The sequence below is a fragment of the Dermacentor silvarum genome, chromosome 1 (genome assembly GCF_013339745.2).
Source record: "Dermacentor silvarum isolate Dsil-2018 chromosome 1, BIME_Dsil_1.4, whole genome shotgun sequence".
In the NCBI taxonomy this organism is placed as follows: Eukaryota; Metazoa; Arthropoda; class Arachnida; order Ixodida; family Ixodidae; genus Dermacentor; species Dermacentor silvarum.
The window spans coordinates 202162122-202180798 of record NC_051154.1 but is presented as its reverse complement, the minus strand read 5'-3'; the positions used below and the strand labels follow the sequence as shown (position 1 = coordinate 202180798).

Here is an 18677-nt window from a genome sequence, read left to right as displayed (position 1 = left end):
GCGCTCCCATGCTCGCTGCGGCAGCTGTTACCCTGGCCAAAGGCAGGCCAAAGTATTCACTAAGCTATTGGGAAGCAGTCAGCCAGTTTGTACTCACTTTCCTAGTTCTTCCTTCAGTTCGTAGTTGTCACTGAATCGTGTTGTTGGTGTCGGGGCAGCCATATTGATTAAACTGGATGAAGGGAGATGAAAGGTCTCGCGGAATCTCATCCTAGGCGAGAGCGCCCTGATTACCGCTTCTCGACGCGCGCTGCGTCTTGCTCGTGCGCAGCCTCGGTGGCGCCCCCTCCGCTGCCTGACGCGGACGCCGCCACGCCGCCGCTGCGGCGCGGCGTGAATAGCACCGGCCCGAGAGAGGAAACTAGTGGCACCTGGGCGCCGCACCGAGAAACACGCCTGCCCTTTCTCTGTCGTGTTGGGGGAGGAAATCATCGGGGCGCGCGTCCACAAACAGCTGGTCGAGTGACTTAGCGCGTATAGCCCGGCGTCAAAGCGTGGCGGCAGCGCTGTGCAACCAAGTAATCGAGCCGCTCATAGAAAGCTCGCGGTGGCGACGACGCCTGCGGAGTCGGCTTACGTAACCGAGCGGTGACTCGCTAAAGGAATAGCGCTTAGATGTCATTTCCTTTTTGTTGTATTCCCGAAGCGCGCCTGTGTGGGCACGACTATCAATCAATACACCGTAGTTATCAATCTACCGTACAACGCCTGTGCCTTGCGAGAAAACCTACATACATGGGGAAGAGATGGAAAATGATGAATAGCTTAGTTTCTCTTAGCGGAGGCGCATACGCGAGTGAAATAATGGCGGATCATCAAAACAGAAGAAGAAAAGAAGAACTTCTGGTGGCGATTTTGTAACGATTTTTTTTCCTATAGCTTCTATTATTTTATCACCCGACCCACCGAGTGACCGGTCCCGGCGACAGCAACGGCTCAAAAGAAATCCGAGGACACCTGAGCACTTATGAGTAGTGAATGCAAAAGCATTAATGTACAATTTAACGCCGCTGAGCAGTCCTTCGCGTTATGAACTCCTCGCGGGCAAGCGAGCGCGTTGAGACGCTTGGCCAATGCCTTCTAGATAATAAGCACAACGCCGGTGCACTGAAATCCGTGACGTCATGCTACCTTGCCCGACTGCCATAGAATCTAATGGGGACGTTCCCGAGTAAGCCGTGGTGATTTTGACGTCACCGCTTTCGTCACGCCGGGCTTCTGGCGAAATGGAAATTTCGGTCCAAGTAGCATGACGTCATAAAGCAGAGCGCACAGGCCTGCTATATGAGGCGTTGGCTTGGCGCGTTTTGATATGGCCTTACAGAGGCGCAATTAGAACGCAGGCGAGAGCTTGCGCGGACAAGGAACGTGCGGATGACACAGGCTTCCGAGAGTGAGAGCGAGGGTGACGTGGCTGCGCGGCGATGCTGTCTCCCCTCACGCAACACCTGGCGCGCTATGGCCCCAGCAGGTGTTTCCTTTCGCCCGCTCTGCTCCGTCGAGGCGCACTCGTGACGTGGCGTCGCAGCCAAGTGGAATTGAGGTGCTGTTTTTCGTTTGTCCAGACGACAGACGCTGGCTTTTCGCTCAATGGGCCATTTGATGCTTTCCCATCAATAACGTGCCAGCCACTGAATTACCTCGTTGCAAAATCTGGCCCCTTCTGTCAAATCTCTTGAATTGAATATGTGGACCATACATTACCGCTATAGCACTAAACCTCCGACGTAGGTCATTTCATGACGCATGCACTTTCTGTCTTGTAGAAAGCGCGCGTGCTGTATAAATGTCTTAACGAGTAAGAGAAACAAAAAAAAAACGGATCATGCACTGTAAAAAAAAAAAAAAAAATTCTCACCGCCGTGCCGTATGTATATGCCGTTTAAAGATCGCTTTTGCAAAGGGTCCTCTGGTAATATAGGAATTAGTATCCCACCATTCACGCGTTTGCTTTCTGTCCTTCTTAAATTGGGTCAAATCAACAAGCATGATCTCTTGATGTTTGGGTTCTCTATCGGCCGCGAACCTGACAGGCTAAAAATGCAGTGACAAGTGCCTCTGAAAGGGAAATAGAGAAGTTATAAGAGAAAGGCAGCGAGTTTAATTAGGTTGAGTCAGGGGGTTGGGCTACCATGCTCTGGGAAAAGTGCGAAGTGGGACAAAAAAGAAACCATGAGAAGGAGGTTAGAAAAAGTATATGCAGACCCCACGTACTGTGGAAATTGATGTAATACGAAGCAATATGCAGATAGCTTGTTATCCAAATTGGTTTGGGGTTCTGCAAAGGCGTTACCAGATGGACCAACGTGTTCATGTAAGGCGAGCAATTGCGTGTGACGACGAGATATGGGCACCCTCACGAGGGCCTTCTTCACCCTCATCTGCCCTCACCCTCACATGGTGAGGTGAGAGTGACGTGAGGATCGCCTTCCGGAAGGCGGGCGTTGTGAGGTGAGGGCGAGGGAGGGTGCGGTGAGGATGTGAGGTTAAATAAGGCGATTCAGATTGTTGAAATACAGAAAAGTCACTCAGATCGTATGCGTGGTGGGTTTAAAGACTAAAGTATATTGAAGTGCGCTGGCTGGAAGACTCTCTAGCGTAGATGTACGTCGAAGATTACTTTTAACTGAATAAAATCATAAATGGCCGTGGATGTTAGCTGTAGCTAAACCTATTGAAAGCTGTAACCACAGAAAACGGCAACGAGAGCGGGAGGAATGACGGTGACTTTTTGGAGTCACTCCGGGCTTTTTTTTTTTTTTTTCCCTACTGATCACCACCAGTCAGCGCTCTCTTTTATCCGAAGTAGACATCCTGGAATTTACCTTTTCCTGCTCTAGTTTAAAAAAAAGAAAGCATGTTGGTAATACAGCTAGAGCTCGTCTACAGTACGAACAAAACTTGTTAGTTTTATTCTTAAGCTTGTGCAAGGCCTCGACAGTCGGCTGACTTTATTTACAGTAAACATTCAGCTTAAGTGTTTTAGCTATACCTCCGCAACCTCCGAGTTGTTGCACTGATTCTCAAGAATAAGCCCGGCTGAGTAAGCCTTTTTGTGAGTCTGAGTGCGAGTGAGTGCGGCTGTGTTGCATTTAGGTGAGTCTGAGTGCGAGTGAGCCCGGCTGAGAAAGAGTTTGGTGAGTCTGAGTCCGAGTGAGCCCGGCCGAGTATAATTTTGGTGAGTCTGTGTCCGAGTGAGCCCTGAGCAAAAAATATATTTTGTGAGTGCGTCTGAGTGAGTTTTGCTCATTATTGCGATAGCAATTTTATGGACACTCAAGGCGCATTTCTGCCGTCGTGGTCGTCGCCGCCGTGATGTTCCGTATAAAGTCCATGGACGATAACATCGCCGCCGCGCGCCGTAATCTGTATGGGAGAGGCGGCTCAATGGCAGTTCTACTCCGACGGCTGCTGCGTACGGCATGCGCGGGCCCTATCTTGAAAGCGATCTGCGATGAGTATAGTCTAGGTGCGCCGAGGGCTCATAGCTTCGTGTGCGCTGTGTTTTCGCCGCTTAGTTCGCGTTGAAGCGAGAGGCAGCACGAAGGTCAATTCGCTCGATACTGCTGCCGCGCTTCCTAGCTCACTCTATAGCATTTTGATAGCGAGTTTTCGCGGTCATTGACCTACGGAGAGCAGTGTACGCAGGAAGAGAGAGTATTCGGTGGATACCGGAAATGTCAACTTTAAGAGCGCCCGGTTTACTAACACGCACGAAGGCCTAGGGAAAAACGAAATATTATTCATCTTCTTGTTATTGTTACTATTATTATTATTTACGAATGTCATTGAAGATGGCATGCGCATAGTTCATCCTACAAAACCACTCAAAAAGTCAAAGTTCACTCATTGGTTTTTTAAGGAACTAAAAGTAACAATATAACTGGAAGACCGTGCACCCAGAAAAGCGGGGTAAACAGGCCCAGGTAAGTTGAAACTGGAATTTAGGCGCTGTTGTTTTCTTTCCAAAGTTTATTATAACAATGATCACTACGACCACATTGAACGTGTTGAAGCCAGCACTTTGAACTAAGTAAAGCATTTGACGTAGTTTGCCATGAGCGCCTTATTACATAGTTCACGCAAATGGACATATCTTCTTCCATCACTGCCCTGGTACCAAAATACCCAAGCAATAGATCGTGCTTTGCTGACATTTTTGGACAGAGTTCTATTAGCTATGAGGTCGCCTAGCGCAGTTCGTCATGGATCTGGTCTAGGCCCTCTTCTCTTTTAAAGCGAAGCTTTATATGGCTAGGCGAAACGAAAAAAAAAAAAAAAAAAACAGAGCCCTTCCACTACTGCGAAGATGGAAGCCAGCGAAGCTCACGAATGGCTCATACCCCCTTAAGCAATGGCTCATATACCCTCGTAAACGCGGCCTCCCCATTACGACGGCAGAAGAGAAGTGAAATTCTACGCTGGAATGATCTGTACGCTGGAACCATCTGTACGGAGTGCTTGGGCGGTGATTTTTTACTGTTCATAAATGACTTTGCGTCAACAATTCGACACTCATTCTTTCTATATGCTGACGACTTGAAGCTATTTAAGACTGTCAACATGTTCACGACTGCACTGACGCCCAAAAAGACTTTTTTTTTTCACTCTTAAACTGGTGCAGAAACAATGTACTCTTAAATTCTTCCAAAAATACGGTATTGAGTTATACGCGGAAAACACAGCCTGTGCAATTTTCATACACTCTTCGGGATGTTCCACTGACCAGGGTCGATGAAGTGAAAGATCTTGGTGTGTAAGCGTCGACAAAACGCTAAGCTTCTATTCGCACGCTAGATATGCGAAACAACGTGCCCTTCGCGCTCCGGAATTGTTTGTCGTATATCGCATGACTTCTGCTCCCCTGTTGAATTACAACCTTATTCGTTACAGCCTGGGACGATTCCGAAGGCGGTGCAGTCACAGCGTGTCAAAAAGCCAGCAACCATGCGACAAGAACAGAAGTTGCACACTCTCGCTGAACCCCCTCTATCAACATGCCACCACCACTTCTCGGTGGAAACGTGCACCCTTATGAAAATGTTTTGTGAAAGTATGATTAATAGTTGTATACAGTTCTCATCAAAGCTACGAGAAATTGTGCTTACATTGTGATGCGCTTTTGTGATGAGTGCTTGATAACTTTCTGCATGTATTTGGCCACCACGTTTTGGAGCATTCTTGACTACTGCATATGTGGTGCGTTCTTGATTACCGCGTTTCGGAGAAGCTTAGAAACACGAAGCGCAGTAGTTACTGCATAAACCAATAGATGTCGCAATAAAAAATAATAAAAAATGTGGCTCCATTCCAGGCTGTGGAGGTGGTTGGACAGCGAAGCTGTAAACGACACCCACAACGATTACCCATTGTGACGTCACTTGAATTCACAGACGTGCCTCTACAAAAAGTGAAACCAGAGACAAGTGAAATGTACTTAACCACACCCTTTATTATACGTCACAACGACATTATATTCACGCTGTTCTTCTGGCGTCTTTACTTTCCGTGGTCTACCCATGGTAGCCTGCAATGAACTGAATGAGTTGCTAGACAGTGGTGACATCACTAAGTGATTTCTATGCTGTTGGGTACTTTATCACTCGGAGTAGCTTACGCAACCGCAATCTATACCGGGAAAGACACGTGGTAGAAGGAACGTGCTTCGCATTATTCGCAGACGTCATTAGCATACATTATACGGTTCGCACTTCACACGAGGGTTTTGAATGGCGTCAACCCCTTTCGAAGCAGCTGCAAACCTAATCTTTACCGGAACGCGTCGGAGGCTGTTCCCATAGTTCACGCATGCCTTATCATCCATCATGTGGTTTTGATGCTTGCTTTGTGGTTTTTCTTTTGAAAACGAGTGCTGAGCTGTATGCTGTATACCTGATTTCAAAGGAGATATGCTTGCACTATAGTTGCGCAAGGCTAAAGACACAGCGGAGCTGATCGGTTCCTAGCTGGTCATGGCCAGGGGCGGATCCAGGTTTTTTCTGAGGGGGGGGTCAGCTTCTGTCAATGATGATGATGATGATGATGATAGTAGCCTTACTTATTTACCTAAATTCACCGTTTCTGCTCACGATAAACCCGCGTTTTATACGTCTAGAGCAACACCTGTAGCCCACCGTGGTGGCTCAGTCAGCTCAGGCGTTGCGCTGCTGAGCACGAGATCGCGGGATCAAATCCCGGCCGCGGCGGCCGCATTTCGATGGAGGCGAAATGCAAAAACGCCCGTGTGCTTGCGTTGTAGTGCACGTTAAAGAACCCCAGGTGGTCAAAATTAATTCGGAGCCTTCCACTACGGCGTGCCTCATAATCATAACTGGTTTTGGCACGTAAATCCCCTGAACGAGGAAGAAGACCTGTGGTGAAGCCAGGTATCGGTTTCTCCGAGCTTATAGGAAAAGGACGTTACCCAATACAGCCATTTGCTTGGCGGCGGTGCCTGCTAATACAGGGTGTTCAAAACTAAGCTTTATGCTTTTCTTAAAATTAGGCACGGGGAGGCACGCGAAGACCACCTTTGCAAATAAATTATGTAGCCAGGGGGGCATAAAGTGAGATGATAATAATTACTGTGAGCAGCCCAATTAACTAAAGTTGAACAATTAGTTTTTGTCGACTGCAGTAAGTGGGTATGTTTGTATTGAAAACTTAGGGGCAGTCGTGTTTCTTACTGCAGTAAATAAAAAGTTAATCATTCAATTTTAGTCAATTCGGCTGCTGACAGCGATAATTATCATCTCACTTTGTGTCCCCCTGGCCACATAACTTATATGCGCAGGTGGTCTTCACGTGCCTCCCAGAGCCTAATTTTAAGAAAACCATAATGCTTAATTTTGAACACCCGGTATGGTATATCTAGCCTGTATTGTTTCTTAAAATAAAATTTGGTATGATCTGTTGCAGGTTCGTTATAAATGCGTAAGCACGGGTCCGTCTTTGGAGTTCTATTGAGACACCTTGTTTTCCTTAAGGAGATTTTTTGTGTTCGGCTGAGACACCTTCGTTTGCTTTGGAGCTCCAACGCGGCAACCACTACGCTAGTTGTTTACGATATGCGAATCACCGTGTATGAAGACTCACGACGCCACCTACAAGAAGAACTATGTGGTGTATACGTAGTAGCTGAGAGCGCGAGCCAGCGTCTTCATGTTTTGTTTCCCACGCGATGCCATCCTTGGCCCGCGGGCTGGCGTTAGCCGCTAACGTTACGCTCCCCCACTTCGCAACCGCTGCTCGAGACTTCGCCCCGCTCCGCGAGAACGCCAACTCAGACAAACGGCTCCAGCGGCTTTGACCCTACTATGCTTAATGTACGGTAATAAAACTGCGAAGTTACAATGAAAAGCGTGTAGTGTACGAACGATACTGTGCTCGTACTGGATATTGTCAACGTGTAACTGTGATCACAATGAGTGCTACAGTTAAAAAAGTTGCCCGTGCGTAGTTCTTAGTATAGCTGTTAGCTGTTATTATTTATACAGGGTTTGTCTGAAAAGTAATGTCAGTGAGTCGATTAAAAAGAAATGATTGATCAGATCGGTACAACACAACAAAATGTTTCAAAATAGGCTCCTCCTGCGTCGTTACATTGCCTTTAGCAAGATTTCCAACCATCGAAGGCGTCACGGTAGGCCTCCATAGGAATGTCCCTTGAGCCTTGGTGCAAGCCTTTTCGACTTTGCCAACTGTCACGAAATGACGTCCTTTCATGGGAATTTTCAAGCGCAGAAAGAAGAAGCCTGGGAGAGCCACGTCAGGACTGTAGGATGGCTGGGGAACCGTTGGCATCTTTCAATCGGCCAGGAAGCGGGTCACGAGGAAGGCGGTGCAGGCTGCATGGCGCGTTGTCATGGTGAAGTTTCCAATCGCCCCCGATATCAGGCCGGGTGCGATGATACCTTCGTTTGAGTCGCTTGAGCACTTTCACGTAGAATTTGGCGTTCACGGTTGTGCCATGGGGTACAAACTCATGGTGGACAAGGCCACTGATGTCAAAGAACACAATCAGCATGGTCTTGACCTTTGACTTGCTAATTCTCGCCTTCTTGGGGAGAGGGGTCGCCGAGCTGTGCCACTTGGCACTTTGCCTTTTTGTTTCGGGGTCGTATTCAAACACCCAAGTCTTGTCACCTGTGATGACATTGTCCAAAACGTGGGGGTCACTTTCGCACAAGTCCCAAACCTCCTGGCACGTTTCAACTCGGCTCGATTGTTGGTCGTCCATTGACATTTTGCGCAAGATCCTCGTGCACACTTTTCACATCTGAAAAATTTTCGTCAAAATCTCGTGACCGGTACTTTTTGGAATGTTTACTGTCTGTGCCAGTAAACGGACACTCAAACGAGAGTCTAAGTACAAAAGATATCTCGCGCGCGTCACATTTTCGTCGGTGATGGTCATTGATGGCGGTACAGCGCGGGCTTCATCGCTGACCTCTTCACAACCTTCTAAAAATACCTTGTGCCCCGGTAAACTTGACGTTCTGACAAACAATTATCACCAAAAGCCGTCTTTATCATAGGAAAAGTTTCCACTGCAGACTTGCCGAGTTTCACACAAAACTCGATGGCAGTCCTTCGTTCGAACGAGCGCTGCATTACGGCTTGCACGGTAAATGAAAATGAGTTGACGAAAAACCTTGTCCTTACTCTCCAGATGGTCGCAGACGACGGAGCGACCGCGCGTGCGTAAGCTGACTTCCCCCTCTACCAATCCCAACTGGTCTTAGCGCGCTGCGACGTATAGTCGCTTCACAATATAATCACTGACATTACTTTTGGGACAAACCCTTTATATGAACATTTCAGCAAGTGATCTCTTTCATTAAGCAGGTTGGTCGCTGACCCGATGACAGCCAATGAGGCAACCGATGGCACCCCACGGGGCAATTAAGTTGATCAGGCGCGAAGGCGCTGGCGCGGACATCGGCGTGCTTGGCAAAAGAGACGTCCCCGCGTTCATTCGACGCCACCGACGGGACGAATAAGGCACCGCCGGCGCCAGGAGGTCCAAGGTGTTCATGAGAAAAAATAACTACGGCAACTTCGCGACATCACACCCCGACGGAATACAACTAAGCTTGTGAGCGAGCTATAGCTTTACTTCTACATGGCTGATATCACTGGTACTCACGAAAAATACTTTTGAAGAATGCTGGTGGCCATATTTTTTGCGACAGGGCCATCCCACTGTCAGCGAGGGGGCGATGCAGAAATCTGAGGGGGGGGTCAGGACATCCGGACATCCCCCCTGGATCCGCGCCTGGTCATGGCTATACGAAGTGTATAAGCATTTCCTCGTGGTCCGTAGCATCGGGGAACGTCTCGCGAAGCACTTGTAGTCCGATCACACGTCGGGGAAGTGGGGCGAACGCTATGCACAGTGTACGGGTAAAGTGACCTAGGCACAGAACACATGACCTAGGTACACTCTAGTACGGGCGGCGCGCAGCAGATGAAACGCCGGGATGACGTCACGGCAGTTGCGCGCAGCTGGTGGGAGCTCGGCCGAGCCTCCGCCAGAGGCGCCTGCTGCAGTGTTCTAGAAGCTTTCTAGTACACTGTACGGAGAAGCGCAGTTGGCGTCGGCAGCACCTCTGCGCGTTGCCTCGTTGGTACTGCTACAATTTGTTTCTCTCTCTTTCTCGCTCTCATTTTGTCTTTCTCTCTCCCGAGCATTGCGCGCGACGCGCGCACTCTTTCTCGCTCTCATTTTCTCTTTCTATTCAATTGTTAGCCTGGCGTTTTTGCTTACGCCAACGACATGAAAATTTCCTTGGCTGGTAGAGGTATACAGCTTCGCTGTAAAAAAAGAAAAAAGAAATCAGTATGAGACAACGGAAATCACAACATGGCAACACATGGCACTAAAACGTACACATTCCTACACACAAAGTAAACCTAACACATCAGATACATACAGAACATTTCGACACAAACACATCTGCTAAGCTGCATATATAGCCATGGTGACCACCAGCATGGTGTCAGTGGGAACGTTCTCTTTTCTACGTAAGTAAGCAATACATCTCGAAAGAATGCTTGTTACAAATTACAATACACTGCAGTGAGCTAGGCACATCAACAGCACACATACCTGTGATTATAAAACCGCAATATACAGGGTGTTTTTATTTAGCTGCACCAAATTTTTTTTAATTAGAAAAAATATAAATCTTGGTCGCGTTATGTTTACCATTCGAGTGTACGGATTGGCGGCCTCTAGATACAGAGCAATTTCCGCACTTACGTGCGTAATTAGCGAAGTTACGGTAATTAACTTTCTAATTATCTAGAATAGGTGGCTACAACAAATAAGTACATTGGGGCCCGTCCTTGACGCTACCTATCCCAATGAGCAAATTTTGAATAGCGGAGTTCATATGGAAGCTACGCGAACAATTAGTTCCCCTTGGCAGGCTCCTTGAAACCGAAACTGGCCCCAAAAAAAGCGTCTCTCTCGTCGATGTCGACACAGGCGCTCTTTTTGCGCCTGTGTCGACATCGACGACACAGACGCTGGGGGGGAGAGGGGGGGGGGGTTGACATGCTTGGATGCGGTGACATGCTTGGAAACTTGGACATGCAGCAGCAGCAGCTGCATGTCCAAGTTTATACATGCTGATAAAACTAATTTGCTATCGTAGTTGATGCTTCGCCGTTCGGGTGAAACTGCGACATTTTTTTTAAGTAATAGAGCACTGCATGCATGAATGGGTTAGACCATATATGTACGATGTGTTTATACATTAGTAAACGCTGTAGAAACCTCTGTACATTTATTTACAAAAATTATAATGTGTATTCTCTATTGGGTGGCCGCTGCAAACTTGATGTTAAATGACGTGTTTGTACATCAGGCATGTAAGCTGGAAATCTGCATAGGTTTATCTGCAAAAATTGTAATGTGTATTCTCTACTGAGTGACGTACTGCTGCCAATTTGATGTTAAAAGTCATCAGCTGTTCAGTTTATGATAACACTCTGATGCATCATCGAAAACATATCAAGATGTAATCAGAAATTCAAGAACCATTTTATTGCGATAGCAATTATATGGACACTCTAGGCGAATTTCGGCCGTCGCTGTGAGGTTCCATATGAAGTGCACGGGCGATAGATTCATCGCCGCGCGCCGTACGCTGTATGTGCGAGTGAAAGCATGAGCCCGGCTCGCGCACGCAAGGGCGGGAAGCGGGAAGGAAGCGCGCAGTCTTCCAGTCAGTCGCGCACAACGCTCCGGAGCTCCGGAGGGAAGGTAGGGAGGTGGAGGAGACCGCGCTTTACTGCGGCCACGCGTTCCCGCCGGCCAGCAAGGCTCCGGGGGGAGGGGAGGGAAGGGGGGAGGCCGAGTACTACGCCATGCGCTCCCACCTGCGCCTTGACAGCCATCTGCGGCGGGGGCAGAGTCCGCCCTCCCTGTGTTTTCACGGCTGAGATCACGTTGTTACGAGCGCCGGCACAAAGCTCGCTGCTGCTGCTGCGCTGACTCACTCCAGCGTTTTGACAGCCAGTTTCCGTGGTCATTGAGGGAGATGCGTTCATATTTGCTTGTGCACACGTGACACCATGCTTGTTAATTTAGTTACTGTGCCTATGTTCACAAGTTTATACGGCCGATAAAACTAGTATCCTTACTTTGTATAGCTGTCCACTAATTTGCTATCGCAAACGATGCTTCGCCTTTCGGGTGAAACTTTTATTTTTTTGTTATAAGGCGAAAGCCTTATATGTCTCGTTTTGAGGTGACCTTGAAAAAGTGGAGCCAAAAATCGGACAAAACGGTAAACAAAAATATTATGGGCAGCTTGGCACTAGTGGTGTGACTGGGCAAACAGCGAAGCTGGCGACCCCACCTAGTTTTATCTCAGGTTCGGCCAAGTTTCTGCGAGGTTATGCTTCGAGACTCTGCCACGTTTTGCGCGAGATCACTCCGGAATCATAGACAGCCCAAGGAGCAGCGAACACTCGGTCATAAAGGTATCTGGACGCTCAAACCCTTTTGCTGGGTTTCGCTGTGTCACAGACCCCGTGAACGAGGCGCAGACGCCGGACCAAATTCCAAAGCCGACTTATCAGCTTCCGAAAATAATCCCACGAAAGCAAGGACAATTAAGAGTGCGCCCTCTGGTGCGCCAGCGAACGCCGGTTGCTGTCCAAAGACCGAGTCAGAGCCCAGAGTTGTCAAAACACAACAAAATATATTCTTCACACAAGGCAGTTACACACACACTTGCACACTTAGGCTAGACACAACACAATACAAATCAGATGGGTATTCACAAAACACAGGAAAATAATTAACGACAAGCACTAAGAGTCCAACACGTAAAGTACAAAATAAAAAGGAACACTAAGTGTCCAATCGTATTCACCAGTGTTGGTCTTGGAGTCAGACGATCTCGGCGTAGCTCGGGCAAATCTCGAAGAAAGAACTTCTTCCGGAAATGCAGACGCTCGATGAACCCGTCGACTAACTTGCCGGGGAATCCCCTTCTTCCGCAGACGCTTGGTCTTCACGTTACATCACTTCACTGGTGCGGACTGAACTCTCGAACTCCTCCGAACGATTCTCGCACATCGGTTATATAGCTTCCACAGGAGTTCTCGAACATTTTTATCGAAGTCGTGACCTCGTAGCATGGCCAAAGCTTGGGAAGCTTCTCGTCTTTTCTCGTACCTTCGACCGCCGTCTGAGTGTTGTCGTGGGGGGGGTGATGACTCATGCTGTTGGCGCACGCTCACGCTGTAGTTATATCTGTCGACTCGCCGAGTGAGAAGGTGTCTCAGCGAGCGCGTGCTCTCTCTCTCTCTCTCTCTCTCTCCGGTTAACGTCGCTTCGTCGAGGCTCTTCTAGACGTTTCGGCACCGTTCTTAGCGTCGCTGTTTGAGGCGTATGCGTTCTCCCCCTCTGTTGAAGCTGCCGCGGGGCCGGCGTGTTCTTTCGCTGGCTTGCGTGACACGCGGCGCGCGCTTGGATTGCGCGCTCGTTTGTGACACGCTGGTTCGTAACTCCGGATTACAGTGAACTAGAAGTATTGCCAATATTTTCTAGTGCACTGTACTCCGGATCTTCTGCCAATCGGTGACGTTTCGCCACCGCTTCAGCAGCGCGATAGTCGGGATCGGACCGAAGCCGTCTCGCTCGCTCGCGAGTAGCGGCGCGGCGGCTTTCGCGCCGCGCTTCTGCTTCGGGAGTGACACTCTTCTTCGGCCGCCCCATCTTCGCGGCGATGTGGAGATGTGGCATCTTCGGCGCGGAGATGGCGTGGCTTTTGCCTTTTGTGTCGCCGCGGCGGCGACGCGGAACTATATATCCTCGAGCTTCCTCGAGCTACCATCCTCGAGCTTAAACAGATTCGCTAGTTCACAGGGGTATGTGTCATTGCGCTTGGACCCTTTCTGCACACCACCAGGTTCGGCCCATATTTCGGCGTTACACCTGACGGCAAACGCCCAGGTTAAACAGCTTCGCTGTTAAATATGTACAAAAACTCGATAACTAAATAAGATCATTACAAACCCCACAGCATTATATATCAATCGATAGGTAATTACATGAGGAATATAAATAACGATAAATGATCATGATAGTCGTTACATTAATTATAATAATGAACTAGACAAAGTGGAAAATGAGTCAAATAACCTCCAAAGTGGCAAAGAATCGAGAATTAGTTAAGGTAATGGGGTCAAGAATGGTTATGATAGTAACGATAAGGATAGTAGAACACAATAAAGGCTCAATAATGACCATGACTCAGCAAAAAATGACAATGACTCAGCGAAAAAAGTTAACACTCAAAAACCACTGGAATAGGTTCGGATGTGGGCAGTAAGTGAAGGAAACACTAAAGGATGGTGGTAGAAGTCCTATTCATGACCATGACTATGACTCAACTGAATTAAGAGTGAATCAAGGGGTTATATAGAGTGGAGGAGTGACTTGCAAAAATATATGCGATATTTGAGGGCCCAAACGAGAGTGATTCAGCAAAAAAAGTTCGAGTTTGGTGAATCATAGGAAGGGTGACTTGCAAAGAAAAACATGATGATTTGCAAATTTGACTCTTGCTCTTTGAAGAAACAGCTCACAAAGCAGCGTCGCTCCCAGCACAAGGTACGTGTTGCTCGGCATCGCCAGACGCCCCCACCCACCTGCACCAATGCTACCATAGCACCGACCAATGATGACAGTGAAATAATTGTTAGCACATCTCAACCAGGAGACCACAGCTCCCAGTCTCCGCTTCCATTGAGCAGCCATATACCACTGACTCAGTGGAGTGGCCAAGACTCCTTCATCACCCAAACCTTCATCAGGTAGCAAGCAGCCTCGAGTTCAACAGGCACCAATAAATCTCAGCCAGCTCATTCTCACAATAAAGTGGCTAAGAAAGCAAACTCGCCAAACTTGTGTGCACAGACGCCTGCAGTCTCTACGCCAGGCGCATCAGCGACACGGGTCCCGCAACCAAAAGTGATGGCCCCTATGCCCGAGCCGTGCCGAGCAGCCCTGGCATCTCTTGAGGAAAGGCTGAACCGTCGCCTACAAGACGAACTCATTCGCCTAACCACCCAGTTCCCTCAAACTGTGGAAAATGTTTTCGCCAGGATGATGAGACCATCTCGCCCCTCCTAAACGTCGTGGCACAACATGGCTCCACAACCTAAGGCAAACGCTTACACTATCATTCAATGGAACTGTCGTGGAATCCGAAACAAAAAAGCCGAATTCTCTGTTTGGATTGCCCAAGACCCAGTCCCTGATATTATATTGCTGCAAGAAGCTAATCTCTCACCACTCGCCCTGCGCGGTAACCGCGTCTTCAACCAGCCTTCTATACCACCCCGCTACGCTCGCCAACAAAATCTGCCTCCCCCCGGTCTTTCTCACGTTTTCGTGAAACGCTCGATTCCTGCGACGCAAGTACCGACGTCTCACCTAAATACAGTGACTCGCGAAATCACAACAGTGATTGTGCAACTTGGCTCCCAGCCACTGTCTGTGTCGTCGGTGTACTGGAAACCTGCTCCCGGTGACACGGACGCATCATGGCTTGCCAAATTCCAAACCTCACTCCCCCACTTTGTGTCATCGGCGGCGACTTCAATGCCTCACATCGCGCGTGGAGCTATGCACACGATAGTGCCCGCAGTTTATCGACTTTTCAAGCTGCAGAGCGAGGTCATCTTTCATTGCTCAATTCGCCAGACAGGCCCACCCGCTACCCTCTACATGCGGCTCAATCAGCCACCACGCCGGACCTTACCTGGCTCTAACAGAAACTTACGGGTACCTGGAATGTCCTTGCAGACGCCAGGGGCAGCGACCATTTCCCTATCCGAATACAACTCACGGCCCTGAGCCGCGCAAAGGCCCCCTCCCCTGTTCCCATTATTAAATGGGACGCATTCAGAGCTGCACTCGGAGATCTCTCCCCAGAACGGCCATTGTTTGACCACTTGCACGAAGCCAGATGTGTCGCCACACGTACTTTGCAGCTTACCGACTCCACGCCAGTCACCGACCAACATCTCCTGAACCTTTGGGCGGCCAGGCAAGAAGCCCAAGATATCTATCTCACCCGCGGCATAACCATGCCTGACAGAATTCGCCTTAACCGCGCAACTGCCGACTCAACCGAATACGCCAACCGACTGGCCCGTGAAAATTGGCAGCGGCATTGTGAATCATTTGACAGCCACACAGGAGCCGGCCGCGTGTGGCGCACCTTCAGAGGACTATCCCAACGCAGCCACCTTCGCACAGCAGACCTAGCTCTTTCCCTCCGAATCACCGCACAAGAAGTGGCAAGCATCACCGGAACCGCTTTTTTACCAATGGACCCCCCCCCCCCCCACCCTCAAACGATCCTTCAAACATAACTTCGAACCTAAGTTCACCTGTGATGGACGATTGTATGAACTCACCCTTAACCAAGACAGAAATTCGTGCTGCACTGCTTTCCACCAACACGTCCAGTGCACCAGGCCCGCGGACGGCATTACATACGCTATCCTCCGCAACCTTCCCGATAATACCCTCGATGAACTTCTTGCTCTTTTTAATCAGGTTTGCGACTGTGGGAAGTTGCCCGATTCATATGGCAGCTATTGACCCTTTTCGCGGCGCTGCCATGTTTGATAACATGGTGACGCGTCCATTGCTTGCCTCAACTTCCTCCGTTGCCTCCTTGTTTACAATGGAAGTGTATGACGCCGGAGCGGCTTAGAAAACCTCGGTTGTCGGAGATATCGTAGACGGTGACTAGGTCGACGACACGAAGCTTTGATCACAGCTTCAGAGAACATGCAAAAGTGCTTTCGGAGCTGATTAAGCTATGTCCGAACGGCGCAAGCTTGTTCTAAAAGCGGGGCTAAATATGTATTCCAAGCTATCCAAGCTTTCTGATTATGAATTCAGTCAGGATTAGTGTGTTTTGCTTTTTGTTCTTTATTCAGCAAATATTTTGAAGCAGTGGCTTGTCAGTTTCTGACTCAGTGAAGTTCCTCGGTGCGGCCACTATCTGATTATTGTCTGCCTAATCGCTCGCGGGTGTGCTCAGTTCCAATAGATTTGTTCTTGCTGCGCACAAGGCTTGAAAGTTGGAACGTAGGTGTTTTGTATATTGTAATACCTTGTAGCAAATATATATTACACCTAGTAACTTGCTTACTCTTGTGGACCGTCACGAAACATTCAGCTTCGACCATTAGTGCGCCATAGGTGTAGTTCGTCATTTATTGTGCGTATACAGTGCACATATATTCAAGTGTGCGCCCATTCACTTATTCTTGATACGTCGGAGATAGAGTACGGGCGTAAGTTTTCCCGCCATTTGGGACAGATGTGTATAGATAACGTGCGCGAAACTTACTATGACAGGAAGCGGCGCTACTCCCTTTGTAATTGTTTAACGAGTCGTACTTACCCTTGCCGACGTTCTGGGGATGAAGCCCTTTCTTTGAAGATTAGCGATACAAGGCTGGCGGATCAGCAAATTTCTGTATCCTCGAGGAAAGCCGTACACCACGAAGTGCCGGGAACACATTCGGACAGTTTCAGCAGCGGTCCGCGAACTTGGCCACAAAGATTCATTGCATTCCTTAACATGCCAGTCACTATTTTTGCAGCCAACTACTGCACAATTCTTCAATCCACATGATTCAAGCCAGCATGATTGAAGTACAGGTGGTTAGTGAAAACTCATTTGCATTTCCAACAGTTGATCGCACAAAAGCAAGGTAGAAGCGGTAATGGTTTCGTATTCGTGCGCGGTCGCTGAGGAGAGGTATGGCGCGCCGCCGTGAGCGCCATCTCGTTTCTCTAAAACAAACTGTTCCGCGAAAAGGGTCAATAAACGGTAATCGCCATTCCCAAACCCGGAAAAACACCCCCTGTTCTGAGCAACCTTCGGCCTATATCAGTGACTTCCCAGGCCGTAAAGCTTTTGGCAAAAATGGCACTGAGTCGCCTTGACTGGCATGTCGAAAGCAACATCATCCATCCTGCCTGCCAACTGGCTTCCGCCATCGGCACAGCTCACAAGACAGTTTGCCACTATTCTCGCGGGACCTTATACACACCCGCCATCACTTGGATGTGAAGCTTTTGGTTACGGTCGACATACGCAAGGCGTTTGACTCCGTACCTCACCCCTCGATTCTCGCTTCCGCAGCTGGCGCCGGATATCACAGGCAAACCCTGGACATACGCGGATTTCTCTATTACCATGAATTTCAAGTTGCTATACTATAGGTCAGACACTCTCCGCACGGAAGAAATCACGAGTGGGGGTGCCGCAAGGCGCAGTCCTCTCGCCATTGCTGTTCAACTTGGTGATGTCACCACTTTGCTATCTCCTGGCTGAGATACCTGGACTTCGCTTCAGTGTGTATGCAGACGATGTCACAATATGGACTAACGGTGGCTCCGACGGCGACCAGTCCGATGCCATTCAAGCCGGACTCGACACCATTACCACATTTCTGAAGGAGGTCGGACTCACACCTTCTTCTGACAAAACTAACTTCGTAGTACTGGGCACAAAGTCAGCCCGCTCTGCCTTGCAATTTTCGTTCACCTTTGATGGCGAGCAAATATCTCAGCAATGCAGTGTTCGAGTTCTAGGCATCTACATCAATGCAGATGGTGGTGCCGCAACATGGCTTCGCAACATCCCTCGGACCTGGCACCAGATACTCCACCTAATCCGCCGCATCGCGTCCAAGAACTGGGGCAGTGAGGAGTGGACTCTCCGTCGTCTCGTGACTGTTCTACTAATCTCACGTGCTGTATACGGATAACTTCTACAGTCTGACCCAAAAGCAACGAAAAAAAATGGAATCGCTCAACCACGAAGCCATGAGGGTAGTCACCGGCCTGTCGCATTTCACACCCTTACACCGCCTTGCCCAAATGGCCCAGATGAATCCGATCGAGGCAATAGCCGAGGCTGTCAAGCATTCACATCAATTCCGACTAAGAGTCACGATATCCGGTCGCAGCATCCCTTCGCTTCTTCATCTGCCAGTCCCCTCAGCGCCTCTGCCCTCCTTCTCTGCTCCGTGGGAATGTCCCCTGACCGGGGACTTAGCACTGATTCCCCAAAACGCGAATGCCGATCACGCAAAGAGGCAGTTGTCTTGCGCAAGGCGGC

At 49.0% G+C, this 18677-nt stretch overlaps 1 protein-coding gene across 22 annotated transcripts in view; it reads right to left on the bottom strand.

Moving 5' to 3' along the window:
* The window catches only part of LOC119436648 (calcium/calmodulin-dependent protein kinase type II delta chain), a 241175-nt gene extending 240884 nt beyond the window's left edge, over positions 1-291 (bottom strand). For 6 of the 22 annotated variants that reach the window (XM_037703593.2, XM_037703595.2, XM_037703596.2 and 3 more), the window contains exon 1: positions 98-289. In XM_037703593.2, the coding sequence (XP_037559521.1) occupies positions 98-210 (113 nt within the window). In that variant the 5' untranslated portion in view covers positions 211-289. Of the gene's footprint in view, positions 1-97 lie in introns of all 22 variants that reach the window. The other 16 variants (XM_037703598.2, XM_037703600.2, XM_037703597.2 and 13 more) reach the window with 5 other exon arrangements.
* Positions 292-18677: the final 18386 nt, after the last annotated feature.